We start from the raw sequence: 19,743 nt of genomic DNA on the forward strand, positions 1-19,743 counted from the left end.
GAAAATTTTAAAATTTCAAGATTTCCTATTTTAATTTTCGAGTTATGTTCAAAAAGTAGGGGGAATTTTCAAAATTTGGCCCATTCGATTCTCGAGATTTTTCTTTTTTTTTAGTTTCATTTTCTACGGATAAAAACGTTACACCTGTTTTAGAGTTTTTGACGATTTTTTGCTAATGAATAAATGATAAAAGAATATATATTTAAATTTGTGTAAAAAAAATAAAATTAAACGCTCAATAGCACTTAAAATGTCAAGTATAGCATTTAGGGAGTTTATTTTGTGCAAAAATAGAATTAAAAATTGTTATAGGTCCTCCACAAAAGACCTAGAACATGATAATGATGTTCCTCGGCCCTGGACGTCAAAAACTGATTAAGGCATTGAAACAGTAAGAAAAATTTTTATGCAAAACTGTCAAATAAATTAAAGAAGTTTATCTAAGTTTATCAGTATATCGATTAGCTCATTTCTTGTAATTTTTCGTTCACACATCCTTATTTGTTCGTGATTTTTTTTCAACACCGTACTTAACAACACTGTAATTATGCTTCCATCACCGTTTTTACTGGAATTATTCTCTACTCTACAGAGACTTTTCCTGTCCCTAGGACTGAAAGCACCCAGGAAAAGTTGGCGTTTTGGTACGATTGAGGTGATAAAGACCATATCGCCGGAATTGCGTGAAGCAATATCAAAAAGCCCATATAAGGTTTTGAGGATTTAAAAAATCTTAAGCACAAGTACATTATATCTGACAGGAATTATTTTAAATGGAACAAAATAGTTTTTTATGAATAAATATTTTTAGAAAAAAATAAAAATTCACTTTACTTTTTGTACACTCCTCGTACTTTTACAATTTTGATTTCCAGTTTAGTCAATATTAATGTTTTTATTTTGCATTTTTGCACCAAAGATTAAGGAAATTTAATACTTTGAATTTACTATATTTGAAATAATACGACTTAATTATATATTTAAATTTAAAACTATTATTAGATTTTTCTTGTTTTTTTTATTCAGTTACTTAAGTATAAATCCGTTTTAATATAGAACTAATTAAGAGATTGAAAAAAATTGAAGTTTTTTTTTAATTAGGTCAATAAAAAAAAAGGTCTAAAAAAATTGTTTCGAATTAAAACAAGGAACAATTATAATATTATCACAGAAGGTGAATGAAAATAAGAAAATTTCAGTAAATAATATACTGAGAAATTAAGTTTCTAAGTTCAGAAATACTAAGTTCTAAATTTCTAGGAAAATACGAATAACTAACTTAATGCCGTGAATACACTACCTACTCAAAAAATACAATAATTTATGAAAAGTGCTTGTAAAATATTGTTCTGTTATGTTATTAGTGCATCCTTAATAATGGTTATTGTTATGGTTATTAATAATAGTTGCGATAAAAAATGAAGTTGGGAAAATTAGATTGTCTCTATTTAGGGGTCCACCTCGAAGACGATTTCCACAAGGAATTTTTAATGCCCAACGCACAATAACTTTTGTTTACTAAACATGTTTTTGACATTTCAATGAGAGTGAGCGAGATCTAGATCTAGTCATCTCGCTCAGTTTCATAGGAAAATTCAAAAACATGTTTACAAATAAAAGTTATTGTGTGCTAGGTATAATGCCCAGCGCACAATAACTTTTGTTTGTAAATATGTTCTCAAAGTTTCCTATGAGAATGAGCGAGATGACTAGATCTAGACCTCACTCACTCTCATTGAAATGTCGAAAACATGTTTACAAAACAAAAATTATTGTGCGTTGGGCATAATACGGAAAGAAATATTTATTTTCAAATAAATGACAATAACTGTAAAAGCTTAAAAGCCCCTGAAATCAGTGGAATGTCTCTCTCTGTAAGCTCATTGTGGCGGAAAGCCATTCACAAGATGGAATGTAACACTTTAAAAATGAATGGGTGAAAGATAAAATATTGGCAGGAGACGAGAAGTAATCCTCGAGGCTAATTATACGATCCGTTAAGATCACAAACTGAAGTATCTCTCCAAGATGAAATTGATATGAGCTACTCCCCCATTTCGTGAAGTTGCCAGGAGCGCGAGACAAGATCTTAGCAAATGGTGAGACAATGGGCAGGGTAGGTGGCTTGGAGAGTGTGTGAAATATTTATTTGAACCAGTCATTTATAGCTTTGGAAAATGACGCCTACACTTGAAACGGATTAGATGCAGTGTTGCGAAGTGAATCTTTTCGCGCATTCCTGGTTGTTATTCACCATGATCCAAATAACCAATAAATGTGATCATACTCTATAAGAAAGGTCCACTTTTATGAACCATAAAAGGAATTATTCTTGGCAAACCATCTGCTTGCACTTGAGTATGGCCAATGGGAATTGAATGTAAAGTATGGGGGATGAGGACGTATTAGAGCTTTTGGGATTGGGATGAGACTTTATGAGGAAATGCTAAAGTGAGATTCTTTATTGACATCACGCACTTTATGATGCAATTTGAGGCCTTGGGGATGATTCTTCATCATCTTATCGGACTCAATACACAATTGTGTAATTGTTCTCATTCTATCCCATAAAATGGCTCTTCTTCTCTGCTAATTGCATTCATGTCTGACGATGAATTGGTGCCCCCGTAAAAAAAAAGTTGTGTACCATTTCCGCATTTTATTCACACGTTCCATCCACTTGACATTGAAAGTGAATTTATGACGGGGAAAATTTGCTAATTTTTCGCTTCCCCGTGCTAGATGAGACTGTTGACCAGAAGAATCGGTCTCTAGTGTGAAATTCACATAATGAACTAAATGATGGCGTCATTTGCATAGAGCTTAAACCACATCAACTTCCAAAATAACAACATTGATTGCAAAATTTATGTCTGGAGTAAAAAAAGAAATTATGTCATTATATCCATTTTGTGCCCATATTCAACCTAGCCGTCTAGCATAATTCTACGATAATTCAATCACAATCGCAGAATTTGTCCCATCTAAACGTTTACAGAGTGATTAGATAGAAAATTCTTCAAGATTTGCATAATTTATTTTATTGTCATGATGGGGCACGTCTAGAATTCACCACATGACGCTGCCTTATCTCTTCTCCCAAGATATATTTCTACATGCAAGATCAATCGACGCGATCGAGTTTTTATTTGTGTTTTCCATCTAACATTTCAATTCTTACTCCATTCTTTCTACCTGATAATCTCCTAAACAATGTCACAACTCTGTCTGTTTACAATCATGTCAATCGTGATTGATTTATTCACCATTGCAGTATAATTTGCAATGAGAAATTCTCTCCCATGCAATATGAATATTTTAAGGAAGCTTTATGAAATTGTTTAATATTAATATATTTGTGTTAAGTAATATGGAATACAAGGTTATTTTAAATGAAAATCTTTTCATTTTACCTGAAAGAATTTCTGAATCTTGGTTCTAATTATACAAAGTGAGAGAATTAAGAGAAAACACATCATCAACCGAATTGACTTCATGGAAACACGTTGAAGAACGATGTAGCATTAAAGTTCTATGATGAAATGCCGAAAGACTTTATTGAAATGAAGTTGATGGCAGTTGATAACATAAAAATCATAAGCAAAATATATTAGAAAAACATTATGGTCACTATCTATTTAAGTATCAACCGATGTGCCCTATTAAATAGGGTGAAAGGAACACCTACTGACACTTTAAGAATTGACACTTTCAGTACCGATTTAGGATATGAAATTTAAGCATCTCTTTTTATAAGAAATGGTAGATTACAGAAAAACATCATATTACTTGCATTTTACCAGATACATAAAATAAATTTCATCATTTTGATAAAAGTGTCAATAGGAGTACCCTGTCGAATAGGTGTTCCTTCGACCCTAATACATTTTTGTCCTAAAATTAACACTTTCTTTATTCAGCGGCTAACCCTTCTATCATTTTGTTTCTAGATAGCATTGACTTTAGGGAGGGGCCACCGAATTCCTAAAGTCGATATCTCATACCGTTTGTCCTCTAATACGGTTACAAGCTTTCGCACAGAGAATTGTACCACTGAATTAAGAAATTTACTGAAATTTGGTACAGTAGTAGGGGAAGTCTTTTAGGCTACGCACATATCTGGCTTCAAACACTGCATATATTTACCATATTCTAATTAATCTGACCTACAGCAATGTATTTTAAGGGTTAGTATTAAGTCAGACATTTCCTGAAAAAAAAATAGATTAGATTCATTGAAGGAACATGGGAAAAATACGAAACGTCCGAAACCGGAGTGTGTGCAAAACTTAAAAGACTTTCTGTATTGTCACACAAATAAAATTACTGATACGTTATTTTTGCATCAGTATTATGCAAAAATACATAACCGAAAATGTACAGAGCTTGATATAGCAATATAATTGACCGATTATTCTGATTTTTATTTTTTTAAATGATACAGACATAGGGTAGAGTCAGTACTTTTCGCCACCATTAAGCTTTAGGGGCCTCGTAAGGTGTGATATTTTTGTCAGACTAAAATGAATTTTTGTATAAAGATTCTTTGAAGCAATATCTATCTGAAGCAATATATATCTAGAATACGTCTTGAGAATTTTAAAGAATCTCATTGAAAAATATGCATTTTCCCCAAATGTGCTTGTTTCAGTACTTTTCGCCACCTGTTCTAAAACGAATTTCAATTAATTAAGAGAAGTAATAACGTATTGGGATATTAGAACAGAACATATTATGAGTGTTGAAATGCTACTTATTCTTAAATGCCTTAAATCAGTTTATTAGGTGGCAAAAAAGTACTAACATGGCGAAATGGGCTGACTCTACCCTAATACGATTTTAAGTTTTTTTTATTGCTTTTTAATTTCCTAAAATGTTTTTTTGGATCAAATAAGCGTTAAATAGACTGTGTAATATTTTACTTCTTACTTAAGTGTTGAGTGATCATCCCAAAATTCTATGTCTTAACTAGTCTGGAAAAAAAGGTTTGTCAAATTGACAAGACAAGTTAGTTAAAAGTATGTTTTTCCATGGAAAATGCAAGAAAAGTTTTGTCAAATTGGCAAACAACATCCTTTTGACGAAATTTGAACAAAATCCGTTTGTTCATTTAACAAGACTTTTTTCAGGGTACATCTGAAATTATTTCTAGGGTATCCGAGTCAAAGAAGCGCTTTCGCTATATTATTGTTTAAAATCCAAAAAGGAAAGGATTATTTTGGCTAACTTCATATTTACATTGATTTTTATTTAATTTCTTCAAATAATCATTTTGATTTGTAACAGTGTATAAGATGATCGAATATGCAGAATATTGCATTACCGCTGACTAAGCGACAAATTCGATCACATTATCACTTTCTGCATTCCATTGTTCTGTCAGAAAATAAAATTATTTAGTTCTACGTAAGAAGCGTAATTGTTAACATGATTTCTTTATTGTTATCTTCTAACACTCAAATGTTTTTCTTCAGAGAAAATTCACATCAAGGCACTTACTTATTGAAAAAAAAACGTTAATATCATAAAAAATCCCAATCTAAAAGATGTGAAAGAAATAATTGTTTTTAAAAATCTTGGAAATTTGAAATCATAGGACAAATAATGTAAAATTTGTCATAAAAAAAGCAAAATTTTTTATGTATTATTTCTTAAAGTAGTTTAGAAGCAATTTGAAAGCAAAGGAATTTATAGATACATAGGTTTTCCTGATTTATTCCTATGAAATCCAAAACCTTAACATCGTTATTATTAATCTTATTGTTACTTCTTGATAATGACCAAGGGGCATGACATTTCCTAAGTTTTCCACATATTTCTAGCGCGCCGGAAAAACTTTTGGGTTTATTAGCTGCTTTTTGTCAGTGTAGAATGAATTAGCAAATAATAGTAATACAAAATAAAAGCTAATTTAATATAGAATAGGCAACCGAAAACCCGAAATTGGCAAGCTACGTAGTTTTGGAGATATCTCGTGAAATGTGTTACAAAAAGGAGAAAAAAATTACACTAAAATTGGTCGCATTTTTCAGAGCTAATGTCACCCCCCTTATTAACCAGTGGCGGATACAAAGAACAAAAGTATGAATACAAAATTGTATACACATGGATTGAGGTTCCCATAATTCAGGATTAAGAAAATGGTTTGTTTTAGCGTCAAAGATGTAGCAAAGATTTTAGTAAGAGGAGTGACCTAATTGGACAATTACCTTCAAAAGGAACATTTTTTTCGAACGCAAAAAAGAGCTTTCACAAAAATTTCGAACAAAGAAATTTAATTAATCGAAATTATTATTATACGAATATTATGTAAACTAAATCCATTTGTAGGAACTGTGTTTCGAGGAAAGTCTGTTTTTTTATTCTATTTCTACGTCTATTTTGACGGATTTAGACAAAAGGGGTAGAAAAACGTTCTCATGGATCTGATAAGCTTTATATTGGAGAAAATTGTATTTTAAGCCTTCGAAAATAATGTCTCAAAACGATATTCTTTGACCAAAAAGGCTTTTAGACTCTTTATTGACTTATCTTTGTCCGATTTTGATTATTTAGTGCAGATAACTCACAAACAGTTTTTAAATAGTTTTTCAAAAGTAAATATTAGTTAGCTTTAGTTTTTCTTTATTGGAAGTCCATTAGGAAGATTTTAGCAAGATTTCCGTTTAAAATACACCATCAAACAATTTCTGCATCGTTTTTCATAATCTGAAATTAATTTTGCAAAGTCGAGAACACTTCCTCAAAAAAGTCTCGAAAACGTCTAAAATGTTTCCAAAATGGGCTTGTATTGCGTAGAAATTCCGATAAAGAAAGAAAATATTCCTGTTAATGTATTTGAAATTAAACAATATTATAACAATCTAATAATGGGAACTGGCGCGATTTTGTTGATAGGGAGTGTATCCGGTGTTCGCCAGTGGGAAAAGTGGTCACCCTAAGAGGAAAACACTTTTTTGGTCTTGCCCAGAGCTTTCGGTCCCAATATGGACCTTCTTCAGTGGTTGATTAAATTGTGTTTTCGCAGCTTTTCTCAGGGATTGGTAGATTTTTGTTGGCTAGGAAGATCATCACCATCAGGATGTCACTATGGGGGGGTCTTTACTTGTGAAAATTTCTCACTATTTCTTGTAATATTTAAATAGGTTTGGAAAAATTGTGATGCGAAATTCCAAACCTATTTAAATATTACAAGAAATAGTGAGAAATTTTCACAAGAAAAGACGCCCCCCCCCCATAGTGACATCCTGATGGTGATGATCTTCCTAGCCAACAAAAATCGACCGATCCCTGAAAAAAGCTGCGAAAACACAATTTATTCGACCACTGAAGAAGGTCCATATTGGGACCGAAAGCTCTGGGCAAGACCAAAAAAGTGTTTTTCTCTTAGGGTGACCACTTTTCCCACTGGCGAACACCGGATACACTCCCTATCAAAAAAAATATATATATTCAATCATTTGATGGTTATCATAAGCTGAAAGCTTGCTAAAGCCACCAAGAAGACATTTCCTTGAAGAAAATGCCGGGAAATTTATCAAAAATAGAATATAAAAAGCTCTTTACGACTCCAAAAACCTTTTCAAAGACGGCATTGTAGCTTCTTTTGCGGAAAGCCCATTTTGGAAAGTTTAAAAATTATATTTTCCACACTTATTTTAATATATTTCATCGGTTTTTAATCAAAATTATATGATTTTGGGATTTTTTAAAAGTTCATAGACCCAACAAAAAATATTTCAAATCAGAACTACCTTGGTTGAAAATGTCCTTAAGTTGAGCTAAATGTCCTTTATTTTTTCATTTTATTTTCCTTGTATCTAGGGAAATAGGCATGGTCCGCACAGAGTGAACCTTCAAACAACGCAAATTTTCTCTTTGTTTACAAAGAGCCAGTTCGCCATTTCTTAGCCAATCATTAAGCTCATAAGAAGAAATGAGTAATAGTAAGTCAGCTCTTTGCAAACAATGAGAAAATTCACATCGTTTGAAGGTTCGCTCTGTACGAACCATGCCTACATTTCCCTATATTCGTTGCAAAGACGCACTGCTCCATATAGTTTAGTTGTGTGTTATAACTTGCGTCTGTCTCTTATTAAGAGGCTAAACGGTGATATATATAACTTGTGGCTTTCTATTATATACCTAAAGTCGATATTCTTTAGAAATGTTTTTTTTCTATATTTTTCTAAAATTTTTATTGGCTTTTGTTGGGATTTAATATTCATTGTGATCAAATCTTAAATGAAAGTATTCAAAAACAATCTAAAGATTCTATTTAACATAAATACTTCACAGAAATTAATTAAGTATTTCATCATCCACTAACTGACATGATAACAGTTTTATTCGACTTCAAATAAATTAATTGTCTTTAATTTTAGACTACACTGTTAAAAATAACTTTATCATAAAAGTATTAATTCCATGGCGATGTAATACAGCTTTTCGTGATTATTAAATTTAATGAACCATTCCTGTATCGTAAATCTTCAGTAAATATTCTGATTCTAAGTCAAAGGAATACAGTGTTGCATCATAGCTGAATCCTCCTTTTTCAGATCATCATCTTTATTTCACAATTTTTCCTCTGGGCTTATCTTCAAAAATTCATATAAACGTGATGTGTGCTCTATGTGCTACTTAAACAGATATAGAGGCCGATTCAGGAAACAATTCATCACCGAAGAATCTCCTATTCAATAAAACGAATTATAGGGTTTCTTATTGCCGTGAGCGAAAATGCTTCTCTTTGGCCTATCTTTGCGAACACACAATTACATTTATCTGGAGCCATGCTTTCGCATTCTTTCAAGTCATATTTTTTTGCTCTGTTTACACAATCCAATACTGAGATTTTCCTTCCATTATTTACACATAAATAGACACAGTGTATCGGTCGAAGGAAAAAAAAAATCGAGGCAAATTAAATAGTGAAAAATTGCTATAGATTTTCTCTTTCTATCACTCTCGATGACTATCTAAATGGCCAAAGAGATAAACAAATAGTAAATTTGCAGCACTTGACGCTTATTCCTCTGCCCGCTAAAAATATCAGGGTGAGAAAATTCTCTGTATACTTTTTTTCCGCATACCGCACTTTACAAAATGAACAGTAAAACCCATTGAGCACTTGGCAGAGGAACTCTTTGTCTAAACAATCGTGTACCTTGATCGTGAATTTTCTGGTCCAAGGTGCAAAAGAATGGCGGGATTTGCCAGTGTCGTCATTGAGGAACTTCACACACGCTGTCTCCTAATTAATTAACTCCAATTAACATGCGCAACATGCCACAAATGGTGCTCGCCAAACAAGCCCATGCCACAGTCAATGTCAATAGTGCAGCTCGCGCCCATAAGAAACGTGAGAATTGACCACCAATTGTTAGCTTCCCAGTATAAGAAAAACACTGGGTTGACATGGTGTAAAATGCTTCGCAAATATTTAATTTAAAATCATTTAAAATTTTGTCTCATTTCGGCGCCGGCAAATGTGGGTCAATTGCAAGACACCACCAAAGACAATGACCTTTGCCATCGACAAATATTTTTATTAGCGCTTTCTTGACAAATTCATTGGGTCGCGACGATGTCTTCCAGTGCAGAGAGGAGCTATAATTGTACTAACAAGTTGTATTTTGGTTTCTCTTTCTTGCTTTTCCGGGACACCCAGGAACGACCATGGCAGTGAGCATACGATGGAGTGTGGCGGGTGTTGTATGTCTTTTGGCCATTCTTCAGCCACTTTTTGCACAATACGATGACTTTCCCGGACCCTACTGTGCAGATTCCAGATACGGAGGATGCTGCAACAATCGTGAGGACACATGCTCCGTCCCAATTTCCAGTAAGTTTGCTAATCGTTAATACAGGCTCTAGTGTGTTATCACACTTGCACATTAAAATTTTAATATGATTCACATTAATTGTCGCTGGTGAGAGTCCAAATGTGTAATTTGTGTATTTGAATTATTTTATATTCAAAATTTGATGTATTTGTTGATAAAAAGGTAGACTTGGCCCGCAAAATTTCATATAAATTGATTTATAGCATTAATGCGAAAAATTTATGCGATTTTCTCTTTAATTTTTTAATGTGAAAAATATTTATGCTTTAGGTAAATTTAAACTTATTTTTGCAAGTCGAGTCCACTCCTTTATCAATAAATAGAAAAACCCCAAATATTAAGTGACTCAAAGACACAAATAACATATTTAGACGCTCACAAGCGACAATTAATGTGAATCTCATTAAAATTTTAATGTGCAAGTGTGATAACGCTGTTAGACCTGAAGTTTAGCTATAGGACTTAATTTATATAATTTAGAAATAGCCTGGTTATTTTGAGAAATATAACTTAAGCTGCCTGTACATTTTTTTGATTAGGAAAATCTCATGAAAACGAAATTCACATCTCTTTATTTAGATAGATAGATAGATAATTTATTTAATCAACAATGTCTTAATAGCGCGTTACAATAAGATTTTGTGAGAAGTTTGTGACTTTGGATCCACCGCCGTCTTAGCGTTGGTGCCCAACCTCCAGAGCAAAACGGTGGAAAAGCTCTTTCATAGGTTGTATATGCCATGGTAAATTATTCATCAGATGTATGATAAACACCTTGTAACAGAAACTTTTCACATAAAATCATAAAGAAAAAGAAACAGGAAAAATACTGATCTGTTCAACTTGCGCGGTCTTATGCATTGTGAGAGAAAAATGAGAATGAGAATTTCTCCAACGTTTCGCATATACAGTATCGGCCAAAAGTTTCTTGACAAAGCAATGCAATGTTCAAGAAATAAGATGAAAAAAATGATAGAAAAAATTACTTAAAAAAAAGATTGATTTTAGGGTAAGTGTGCCAAATTTCGCCATAGTTGTTTGCCAGCGCCAAAGTCTCAAGTTTGAAATCCAATATTTTTAATACAAATTGATTTTTATATTACTTCTTTTAAATGAGTGTTGCTTGGAACCTTGTAGACAGATTATCGTCTTTACTGTCTTTAAAATTATTCTTATTACATTTTAAAATGCATAAAATTATAGACATAGCTTTGATGGCCTATTTCGGCCACCTTGGTTCTCATAGTTCCGTGCGCTTCCGGAATTCTTCCAAAGTCCTTTTCACATCATCTCGATCGTAGGATGGACATTTTTTGCTATTATTTTGCATTGTATTTTCTCTAGAGTTTGCAAAAACTAAATTTTTTTGGAATTTTGAGGAACAAAACAGGTGGCCGAAATTACAAGCTGGCCGAAATTTGGTACACTTACCCTACTTTATAACAATCAAGTTGAATATTTTTCATCGCCCAAAAGTTTCTTGACAAATTTGAAGAAGTGCCTCAAAATAGTCAAATACGTGCAATAAACATCTTGTTACCAGTTATATTATAAACTTATGTTATTTGAGAAACAAATGATCAGTTTGCACATTTCTAAAATTTTCAATGGTCATTATATGCGCAAAAGTAATTGTGGTACCTTGTCAGGTTTATGTATACAGTAGACTCTTGCTAATTCGGCTCCTTTAAGATCGGACTACTTTTTAATTCGTGCAGCAGTTAAATTTGAAAAGAGTTTGTTGGCATTTTTGAAGTTCGAATGTGATTATCGAATAAAACAAATATGCTCAAATTGGCCATGCTTTGTCTCAGTTGTGATGTGATTTTGCATTATTAAGGGGCTTTTATAAAATTTACAATTAGGGTAAAGTGGTACAAGTTGGACTGTGGTACAAGTTGGACAATGCATGGTACAATTTGGACAGGGCTTTTTGTCTTGATAAATTTAGTACTTCATTTTTATTTGTATATTTTTAGTGTTTTAGTTTTATAATTTGGTTCCTTGTGCTTAAAAACAAATTTTTTACTGTATTTTTCAAGAAAAAAGCCATGTCCAACTTGTAACCGGCGAATTGTCCAACTTGTAACACTAATTCCAAATTATATCACTTTACCCTAATATGAGGATGTGAATTTAATATGAGTACGCAGGTAAATAAAAAATCGTTGCATTTCAGACAATTTGATGCCCGAATTTCTCTCTAATTCGGGTGGCATTTCGGTCCCAAATGCCCGAATTTAAGAGAGTCTATTGTATATGATTAACATTTGAAGAGTTAATGAATGTGACAGAAGGAGAGCAAGGAATAAATAGTTAAGAAAGAATATTGGTTGATTATTCATAATTTCCCTGGAATTAGAATATATCACCTTGTGGCGTGGGTACCACAGTAATAATAAAATAATATATTCTTTGTTAATTTATAATAATTTAGGCTAACATAGAGAGTTACAAGAAGTTAAAAGAAGAAAGATCATCCAGAGATACTGCCGGAAGGAAATTAATGAACTAAATTAAATAAATTTAATTTGTTGTGATGTTCAAAAGAAGAAGAAGAGTCCAAAAGAGTGGGATAGACATATGCAAAACGTTTGAGAAAGAAAGGGTTGTGAATTTCGATTAGGGGAAAGCGCGCTACCTTTGGACGATTTATGCTTAGCACAAATTATTTTTTTCAATGTGCTATAAATGAATTTGGCCCATTATAATATTGTATTTTAATAGCTAGTACAATGTCTCAAATTTTCAGAAAAGAGCTATGGGTGCAATTCTTAAGGAATATAGAGAAAAAATTAAATTGTCCGAAGCTTGAGTCGTCCGAAGGTAGCGCGCTTTCCCCTACATGGAATTTTCTTGATGTAAAAGGTGTGCCAAACCCATTAGAGTATAGTTTTATAAAAGTAGTCAATTCTTTAGACTGGTAAAATTCAGTGTTCCGGCTCGTAATTTCAAAATTGAGAACCTTTATGAACGAGGGTAAACCTCTAGTCTGAAGAACGTTTTATACAGGCGCGAACATAAGGGTTATCTATAAGGCTTAACTTTTCTAATTTCTGAATAAGCAAGATTTTTGGGAAAATTTTAATTCAGGATTGTATATTAAGAAGAATTTTAAAAGTACGCCTTTTGGGAAATGACTGCAACTATTAGAAATTCTAAGCCAAGGGAAACTAGGGAAGCATAAATTCCTTTATGAAAGTGTGACACACACAAAAAAAGAGTAGTAAAGCGTTTCAGGGCTTTACGAACTGCTCAAACTCGTAACTTAGATGCTATACCGCAAGTACGAGTGACTTTGTCCCCTGCGGTTGGATTTTGACACCCCTTGTTCATAAGCTTTTCTTTATTTCTACAACTTAAGGATGTTCTTTAGCGATCCTATCTACCATGTCTGATCAGCTCATACTACATCCAATGCAATCCAATCCAATGTACCAATGATTTTTCGACTCATCGACATGTTGAAGTACATCTTGTCTATTAAGTATTGCTACCTTGAATTTGCTCGCGACCAGTGGTATTTTGATCCTGAGATCATTCAGTCTCACCTTAACTGGGGTATTCTGTAGGCGTTTCAGTGTTTCAGTATTTCTAGGTGATCTTTAAGGTTACCTGATTTAAGGTCTTAGATCATAGTGATCGCTAGACCTCGTTGGGTTGCGATTTTCTGCAAAAAGATTTGTAGAGGTACTATATCGAGGATGGCTTCCATTGTCGAAGTTGGGCAGGACCTCATGGCCCTTGTTATAGTAAGGCAAGCGAGCCTTTGCATCTTCTGGAGTTGGTTTATAACTTTGGTACGATATATCCATTAAGTGTAGACTATTTTGAGGAAATTTGTTGTTCAAGTAATTGAAAATAATTCAAGACAACTAGCTCTGCCCCTTAAATTTAAACTCCCTTAAATTTGAAACCCATTTAATTTCAGCAACCCTCTGCTATTGTGACGAATTCTGTAATCGAACGACAAATAGCGACTGCTGCCCAGACTACCAAAGAGTTTGTTTGGGTATTGCACCAGAACCAGTTCTTAGGTGTCACCACAAGGGCACCTACTTCACCCAGTTTGACCCGCCCGTTAAAGATAACTGCAACCTATGCCGATGCCAACCAGACGGACAAGTGCTCTGCGATCGAGAGACTTGCCTGGTTGACGAAGATCTCCTGCACAACATCAACAGTGCTTCAAGAACACTAGGCTGGCGTGCAAGCAACTATACTGAATTCTGGGGGCGCAAGTACTCAGACGGCCTAGATCTTCGTTTGGGAACTTTCGAACCGACCTATCCTGTTAAAGCCATGACACGCTTAACCAGTCGCCGTAGTGAACATCCACGATCTTTTGACTCTCGCGATCAATGGCCAGGTTTCGTGTCACGCGTCGTCGATCAGGGTTGGTGTGGTTCATCTTGGGCCGTTTCGACAACGTCAGTTGCATCAGATCGCTTTGCAATCCTATCAAAGGGTCGTGAAGTAGTTCAATTGGCACCCCAGCACTTGCTTTCTTGCGTACGAAAGCAACGTGGTTGCAATGGAGGACACCTCGATGTAGCATGGAACTACTTGAGAAGGGCTGGAGTTGCCGATGAAGAGTGTTACCCCTATGAAGCTTCACGCAATAAGTGTAGAGTTCACCGTGGAGCAAATCTTCTAACTCTAGGATGTCATTTACCAACCAAAGTTCCCCGAGAGCATTTCTATCAAATGGGTCCTGCATACTCACTCAACAATGAGACAGACATTATGGGCGAAATACATCGTTCTGGACCTGTTCAAGCCACTATGAGGGTCTACAGAGATTTCTTCAGTTACTCTGGCGGAATCTACAAACACTCGCAATCTGACTCCGAACCAAGTGGTTTTCACTCTGTTAGGATCGTTGGATGGGGAGAAGAGCAGGAAGGTTATTCAGTAACGAAATACTGGGTAAGGATTCTAAGTTATCAATCCAATTTAGAATGCAACTAACCTAGTTTCACCTTACAGATCGCTGCCAATTCTTGGGGTACTTGGTGGGGTGAAAATGGTTACTTCCGCATTCTGCGTGGCACCAATGAATGCGAAATCGAAAACTACGTTCTAGCCTCATGGGCAGATGTGTTCATAAAGGCAAAGGTCTCCTCTCAGGGCCAGAGCTTTGCTAGACGTCGCTACCGACGCCGCAACTAAAAGTGTTCTCTCATCATCGAAGCCAATCTCCAGCGAATTAGGATTGGGTCAAAATTCTCTGCTTCACAGCACCGAAATTAAAATTTCATTTTGTCACGCGCAATCATGCAAACTGAGCGAATTTAATCATATTGTATAATGTATTAATTTTTCTCCAGATCATTGAGAAATGTTAGAGAGCAAAAAGAAATCTTCATTTTCACTATAAGATTTTTATTTATACGTAGAGCGAAACGTTCAATATACATATAAATATATATATTTTTTAAATTAGGATTTTGCGTCCTATTCGCTTACGTATGCATCTGTGTTATTTATAGATTTTTTTGTGTAATTTAAAATCAAGGAGGAGCAAAATCTTATGTACCATATTTTTGTAATTTTTATTATAAAGTCAATGTCAATATTAGTTGAAACGTTTGATTTCCACAAGTCTAACATAAGGAATACAAAATATACAAATAGTAGAAGCAAAAAAACATTAAAATCGTGTTTGAATAACAAAGTATTCTTTAAACAAGTATATGTTAGATGTAATTTTCATTAAGCTGACTTATTTTTGGATATTTTTATTATTGAATTGAAATCTGATGGTTCAACTGATTTTAGAACATTGCCATAAAAGTGTATTATAACACTCACGTCTTTAGATTCTTAATAAATCTTGTTCTTTTGAACACAATCTTTTTTCATTTTTGTAGTAAGGGTTGGAAAAAAAATCTACCAAGTTTTAATCGTGCCGTAGATGCGGGTAACTTTGGCCTCCAGGAATGACTTTACCGATCGGACATGGTAGATTGAAGCAGTGAAGACCATCCTTAAAAGCTAAAATTAAAGAAAAGCTTACAAACCGCAGGAGTGCAAATTCGTCTCCGAAAACCAAAGTCACCAAACGGTAACAAAACGTCTTTAATTTCAGATCAACAAGTAGAATTTTTCATCGATCGACCATGTTTTCCAATGAAAAACACAATAAGGTAACTGTTGTTTATTCGTTTTGTTTAACATTTATGTCATATTTCTAGCTAATTTTAGTTAAATTAAGTGCTAATCTTTATTGTTAACGGTACGTGAAGTTTTCAAATGAAATAATTACCTTATTTCATGAACAAAAAGGGTTTTTCTGAAGTGTCTGCAAATGCTGCAATAGGAAACCCCGGAAATATGATTTTTTGGAGAGATTTTCCTATCGTTTTATATGGGAAAGGAGAAAAGACCAGGAATAAGAACAAATCCTGCACTCAAGAGCAACTCAATAAGGTTTTGGATTTTGGAAGCCTTTCGTCGCGGTATTACTTATACACTGTTTGTCTCCAATTAGAAACTTTCCCTTGTCTCCATTTGGATTAATTTGTTTCCAATAGAAGCATTTTACGCTCGTGTATTTTTCTTATATTTAAGAAGTTTTCAAGTTATATCTAAAGAATTTTCACTAAACAGTAACATTCTAGATGAGACAAGGAGCAAGTTTATGTAATTCTCTCCAGAAGTGTTGAATTTTCTGTCAAAGTTAAAGCGTTTGGAAATGGTTTTGACTTAGGACATTTACCCTAATGTTTTGAAAACATGATGAACGGGTATAATTTTTGGATAGAAGCTCCGTCCCGACGCAGCAACACAAGCTGTGGAGTTTTCAATCCAAAAGATCAAAAAACTCACTCTTCTCTAGCTAGAGCTTACACGCTCTGTGACTCCCTCAGTGGTCGAGTGATGTCAAAGATCACTGGGTTTCATTAGGTGGAGGATCTTACAAACTTGGCGGGAGGGTTCAAGTGTGTTCACACAAAGATCTCGGAGACACACCACGAGACACTCTTCAATCATCAGATGATCAGGGTGTATCACCCTCAAGGGCAGCCCAACAGAAGTCAACCTCACGACTTCAAGAATTTGCGGGAAAGATGAAGAAAAAACTTATGGACCGAATGAAACTAATAAGGACTTATATATTCTCTTTAGCATTAAATTCTCTTCTAGTTGAATTAAAAGAATTGATGAAAACCTACAATTCGATTTGTTACAGCATGCGGAAGTCAAAATGTTGTCCTAAAAATGCATCTTTAAAAAACACCTTGACCTATAGCCAGGGGTAAAAGTAGACAGTGGATTTTTCTCGTTTTTCTTAAAATGTACATCGAGCAAAGTATTTTTAATGAAAGTAGGAACACATCCCCATATTCTCAGAAATATTTGTAAGTCTGATCCTGTTATCCTATAATTCAGAAGCATTTTTATAAAATGGGTATAAAATTCTAATTTTGATGTTACAGTTTTTGGCCCAGCATTTGGTTTTCTAAGTTGTTAGTCAAAATCTCATAGTTTTACTTTGTTTCTGGTTTAATAAAGTTAATTAAGAGATATTTTTCACTTGGATAATTATTATCTCCTTTTTTATATAAGATGATAAACACTGAAACAGCCCTCGGGGCAGATGTAGCCACTCGTCCATGGCGGGATAAAACTATTGATGATTTTTCACTAATTTTCACCCTTAAAGCATCAGTGGGCTTCAGTAAGCGAAACAATATTTGATATCTCCAAATTCAAATTTCGTCTGGAAAACTGGTGACAATTAGTACCCCAAAAGTGGCTATATCTACCCAGACCGGGGCAAGTGTAGCCATTGTGTCATACTTTTTTTCATTATCCTCTCTAGAAAAATTCAAGGATTTTAGAGCTTTGCACTACACGGTTTTACACAGCCAATATCCTAATGCTACTTATGAAATATAAAAATATTATTAGACAAACCTTATCATTTTTTTTCACAAATCATGCGCAAAAAAAGCCTCATTTGCTGGTTAAAAGTACCCCTGTCTCCCCTAAGTATAAAGATTTACCAAAAATTTCAAGAATCTAGGTCGTTTTTTTCTCCTCCAAAAAAAAACGAATAAACGGATAAATTTTGGACACGTAATTGACAATTCCGCCTTAACAGTGATCTTTAACCCTTTAATAACTGTGTGAGAAACATCTGTACTCTAGGTTCACGTGATGACTATATCTTTGCCTACAAGGACGTTTTGTCGGTTGTGACTTACCATCCTTCCTTCAGATACGTGCCCTTATCTTTCTGCATCGTCTCATAACGACTGGAAGTTTGGCGTATACCTGGCTTCCTCCTAGACGAGGGGGTTCGGTCAGGATTCGAGGATACTTGATCCCTTGAACAGTACAAGAGACATTTTATCACACTCTTTGTCAGTGGAATGTCGCTTTATAATTCACTTTCCCATGATGCTCGTGTTTCTCTGAGGAGCATTTTAGCAATTATTTCAAGTCTAGGCTTGCTTGATGCGATCTGATTTTATCTTTTCCTTTTTTCTTTTTGTATTTTTCTTTAGTCACACACTTGTAAGAAGGTGGAACCCTATGTTGTTGAGGATATTATGAATAAATTTGAATAATTGAAGTAAAATACCTAAGTCTATTTAGGCCTTTATTCGTTGCATAATTTTCTCTTTTTTGGGAGCTTTTTATGAAACTTCTGAGTATTTAAAATGAGCCCATCAGCCTTCTAATATTTACTTCCCGGCGCATGGTTTTGAGGACATCTTGGACTTTCCAAGTCGTAACTGTTTTAGGTAAGTTTGACTACAAAAGAGTCTCATGCTGGATGCTGCTGCTTGTAGTTTCTTTTCCTAAGAAGGATGTTTTGCATAGGTTCAGTTTTAACTTCAGAACTTAACTAGTTTTAATAAATCTTAGCGACAGTTTTATTGAAATCTCGGATACAAATCGTCGCTTGTACCAGCAACTGTGCTAACTGCATTTTTGCAATTTTTAGGTTTTTGCATATTCTAGAACAATTGAATTTTCCCCACTTGACTGTGTTATTTAAAAAGTTTGGAATTTTCTCTAAATATAGATATTTTCCCGTGAAAATGTTCTAACTGTACGATAATCACAAAAGTTTGTCAGCAACAGCGCTATCTACCAATTTTTCTGCAGTTAGCATAAAAATACACTGAAAAAAAGGGCGCATTTTTTTTAGCAACTTTTCTATTTGCCGTGCCGCGTGAAATCAAGTGCAGTGAAGCTCACTGGATTCAATTCGAACACATTTAACGCCAGAAAAATTCCTGGTGACCTAAAGGAGATTCGATCCCGGGTCCCGGGACACTTGTATCATAGATCGAGTGCTCTACCACTTGACCCATTGAGTACCCAAAAATGGTCGATGTAAGTCTAAGTAGTGCAAACATAAATCCAGATGATGAGACTATGTATGAAAATTGAAAACGGATAAAAATCTAAACAAAGTGGCAAGTCAGAAATAAAATTGATATCTCATGATTCAGTATTGTTTTAATTTTTAATACAATCATTTAGAACTTTGTTACTGCCAAATTTTTTTTTCAATATGGCCAGAACAGTTTTATAAATTCCTGTCACATATCTGGTGCCAATTTCCTTTTTCCACGCTAATTCTCATGTGGTCCTTAAGCATTGTGGAAGTAGGTATGTCTTCATATATCAGAGATCGTTTATTTTCCAAATATTTCATTTTCGGATTAATATAACGAATGTAACACTTTACGGAGGAATCGTTTGCAGACCTTGCAGAGATCAATGAGAGCAAAATAGCGTTGATAAAAAAACACACTCGGAAAATAAAGTTCGGAGTAAATTTTAAATGACAATAAAATGTTACTGGTATCTACGGAGTCAATAGAACAATAAAAAAAATTCTATCCTTGTTAAGGTTTCACTATGATAAACA

At 34.1% G+C, this 19,743-nt stretch overlaps 1 protein-coding gene across 1 annotated transcript in view; it reads left to right on the forward strand.

Annotated features, from left to right (window-relative positions):
• LOC129802491 (uncharacterized peptidase C1-like protein F26E4.3) overlaps positions 1 to 15,697 on the forward strand; it is a 37,179-nt gene extending 21,482 nt beyond the window's left edge. The window contains exons 2-4 of the mRNA XM_055848384.1: positions 9,674 to 9,847; positions 13,780 to 14,777; positions 14,838 to 15,697. Coding sequence (XP_055704359.1) covers positions 9,682 to 9,847; positions 13,780 to 14,777; positions 14,838 to 15,020 — 1,347 coding nt within the window. The 5' untranslated portion in view covers positions 9,674 to 9,681 and the 3' untranslated portion in view covers positions 15,021 to 15,697. The remainder of the gene's footprint in view (positions 1 to 9,673; positions 9,848 to 13,779; positions 14,778 to 14,837) is intronic.
• Positions 15,698 to 19,743: the final 4,046 nt, after the last annotated feature.

The sequence above is a fragment of the Phlebotomus papatasi genome, chromosome 2 (genome assembly GCF_024763615.1).
Source record: "Phlebotomus papatasi isolate M1 chromosome 2, Ppap_2.1, whole genome shotgun sequence".
Taxonomy (NCBI): Eukaryota; Metazoa; Arthropoda; class Insecta; order Diptera; family Psychodidae; genus Phlebotomus; species Phlebotomus papatasi.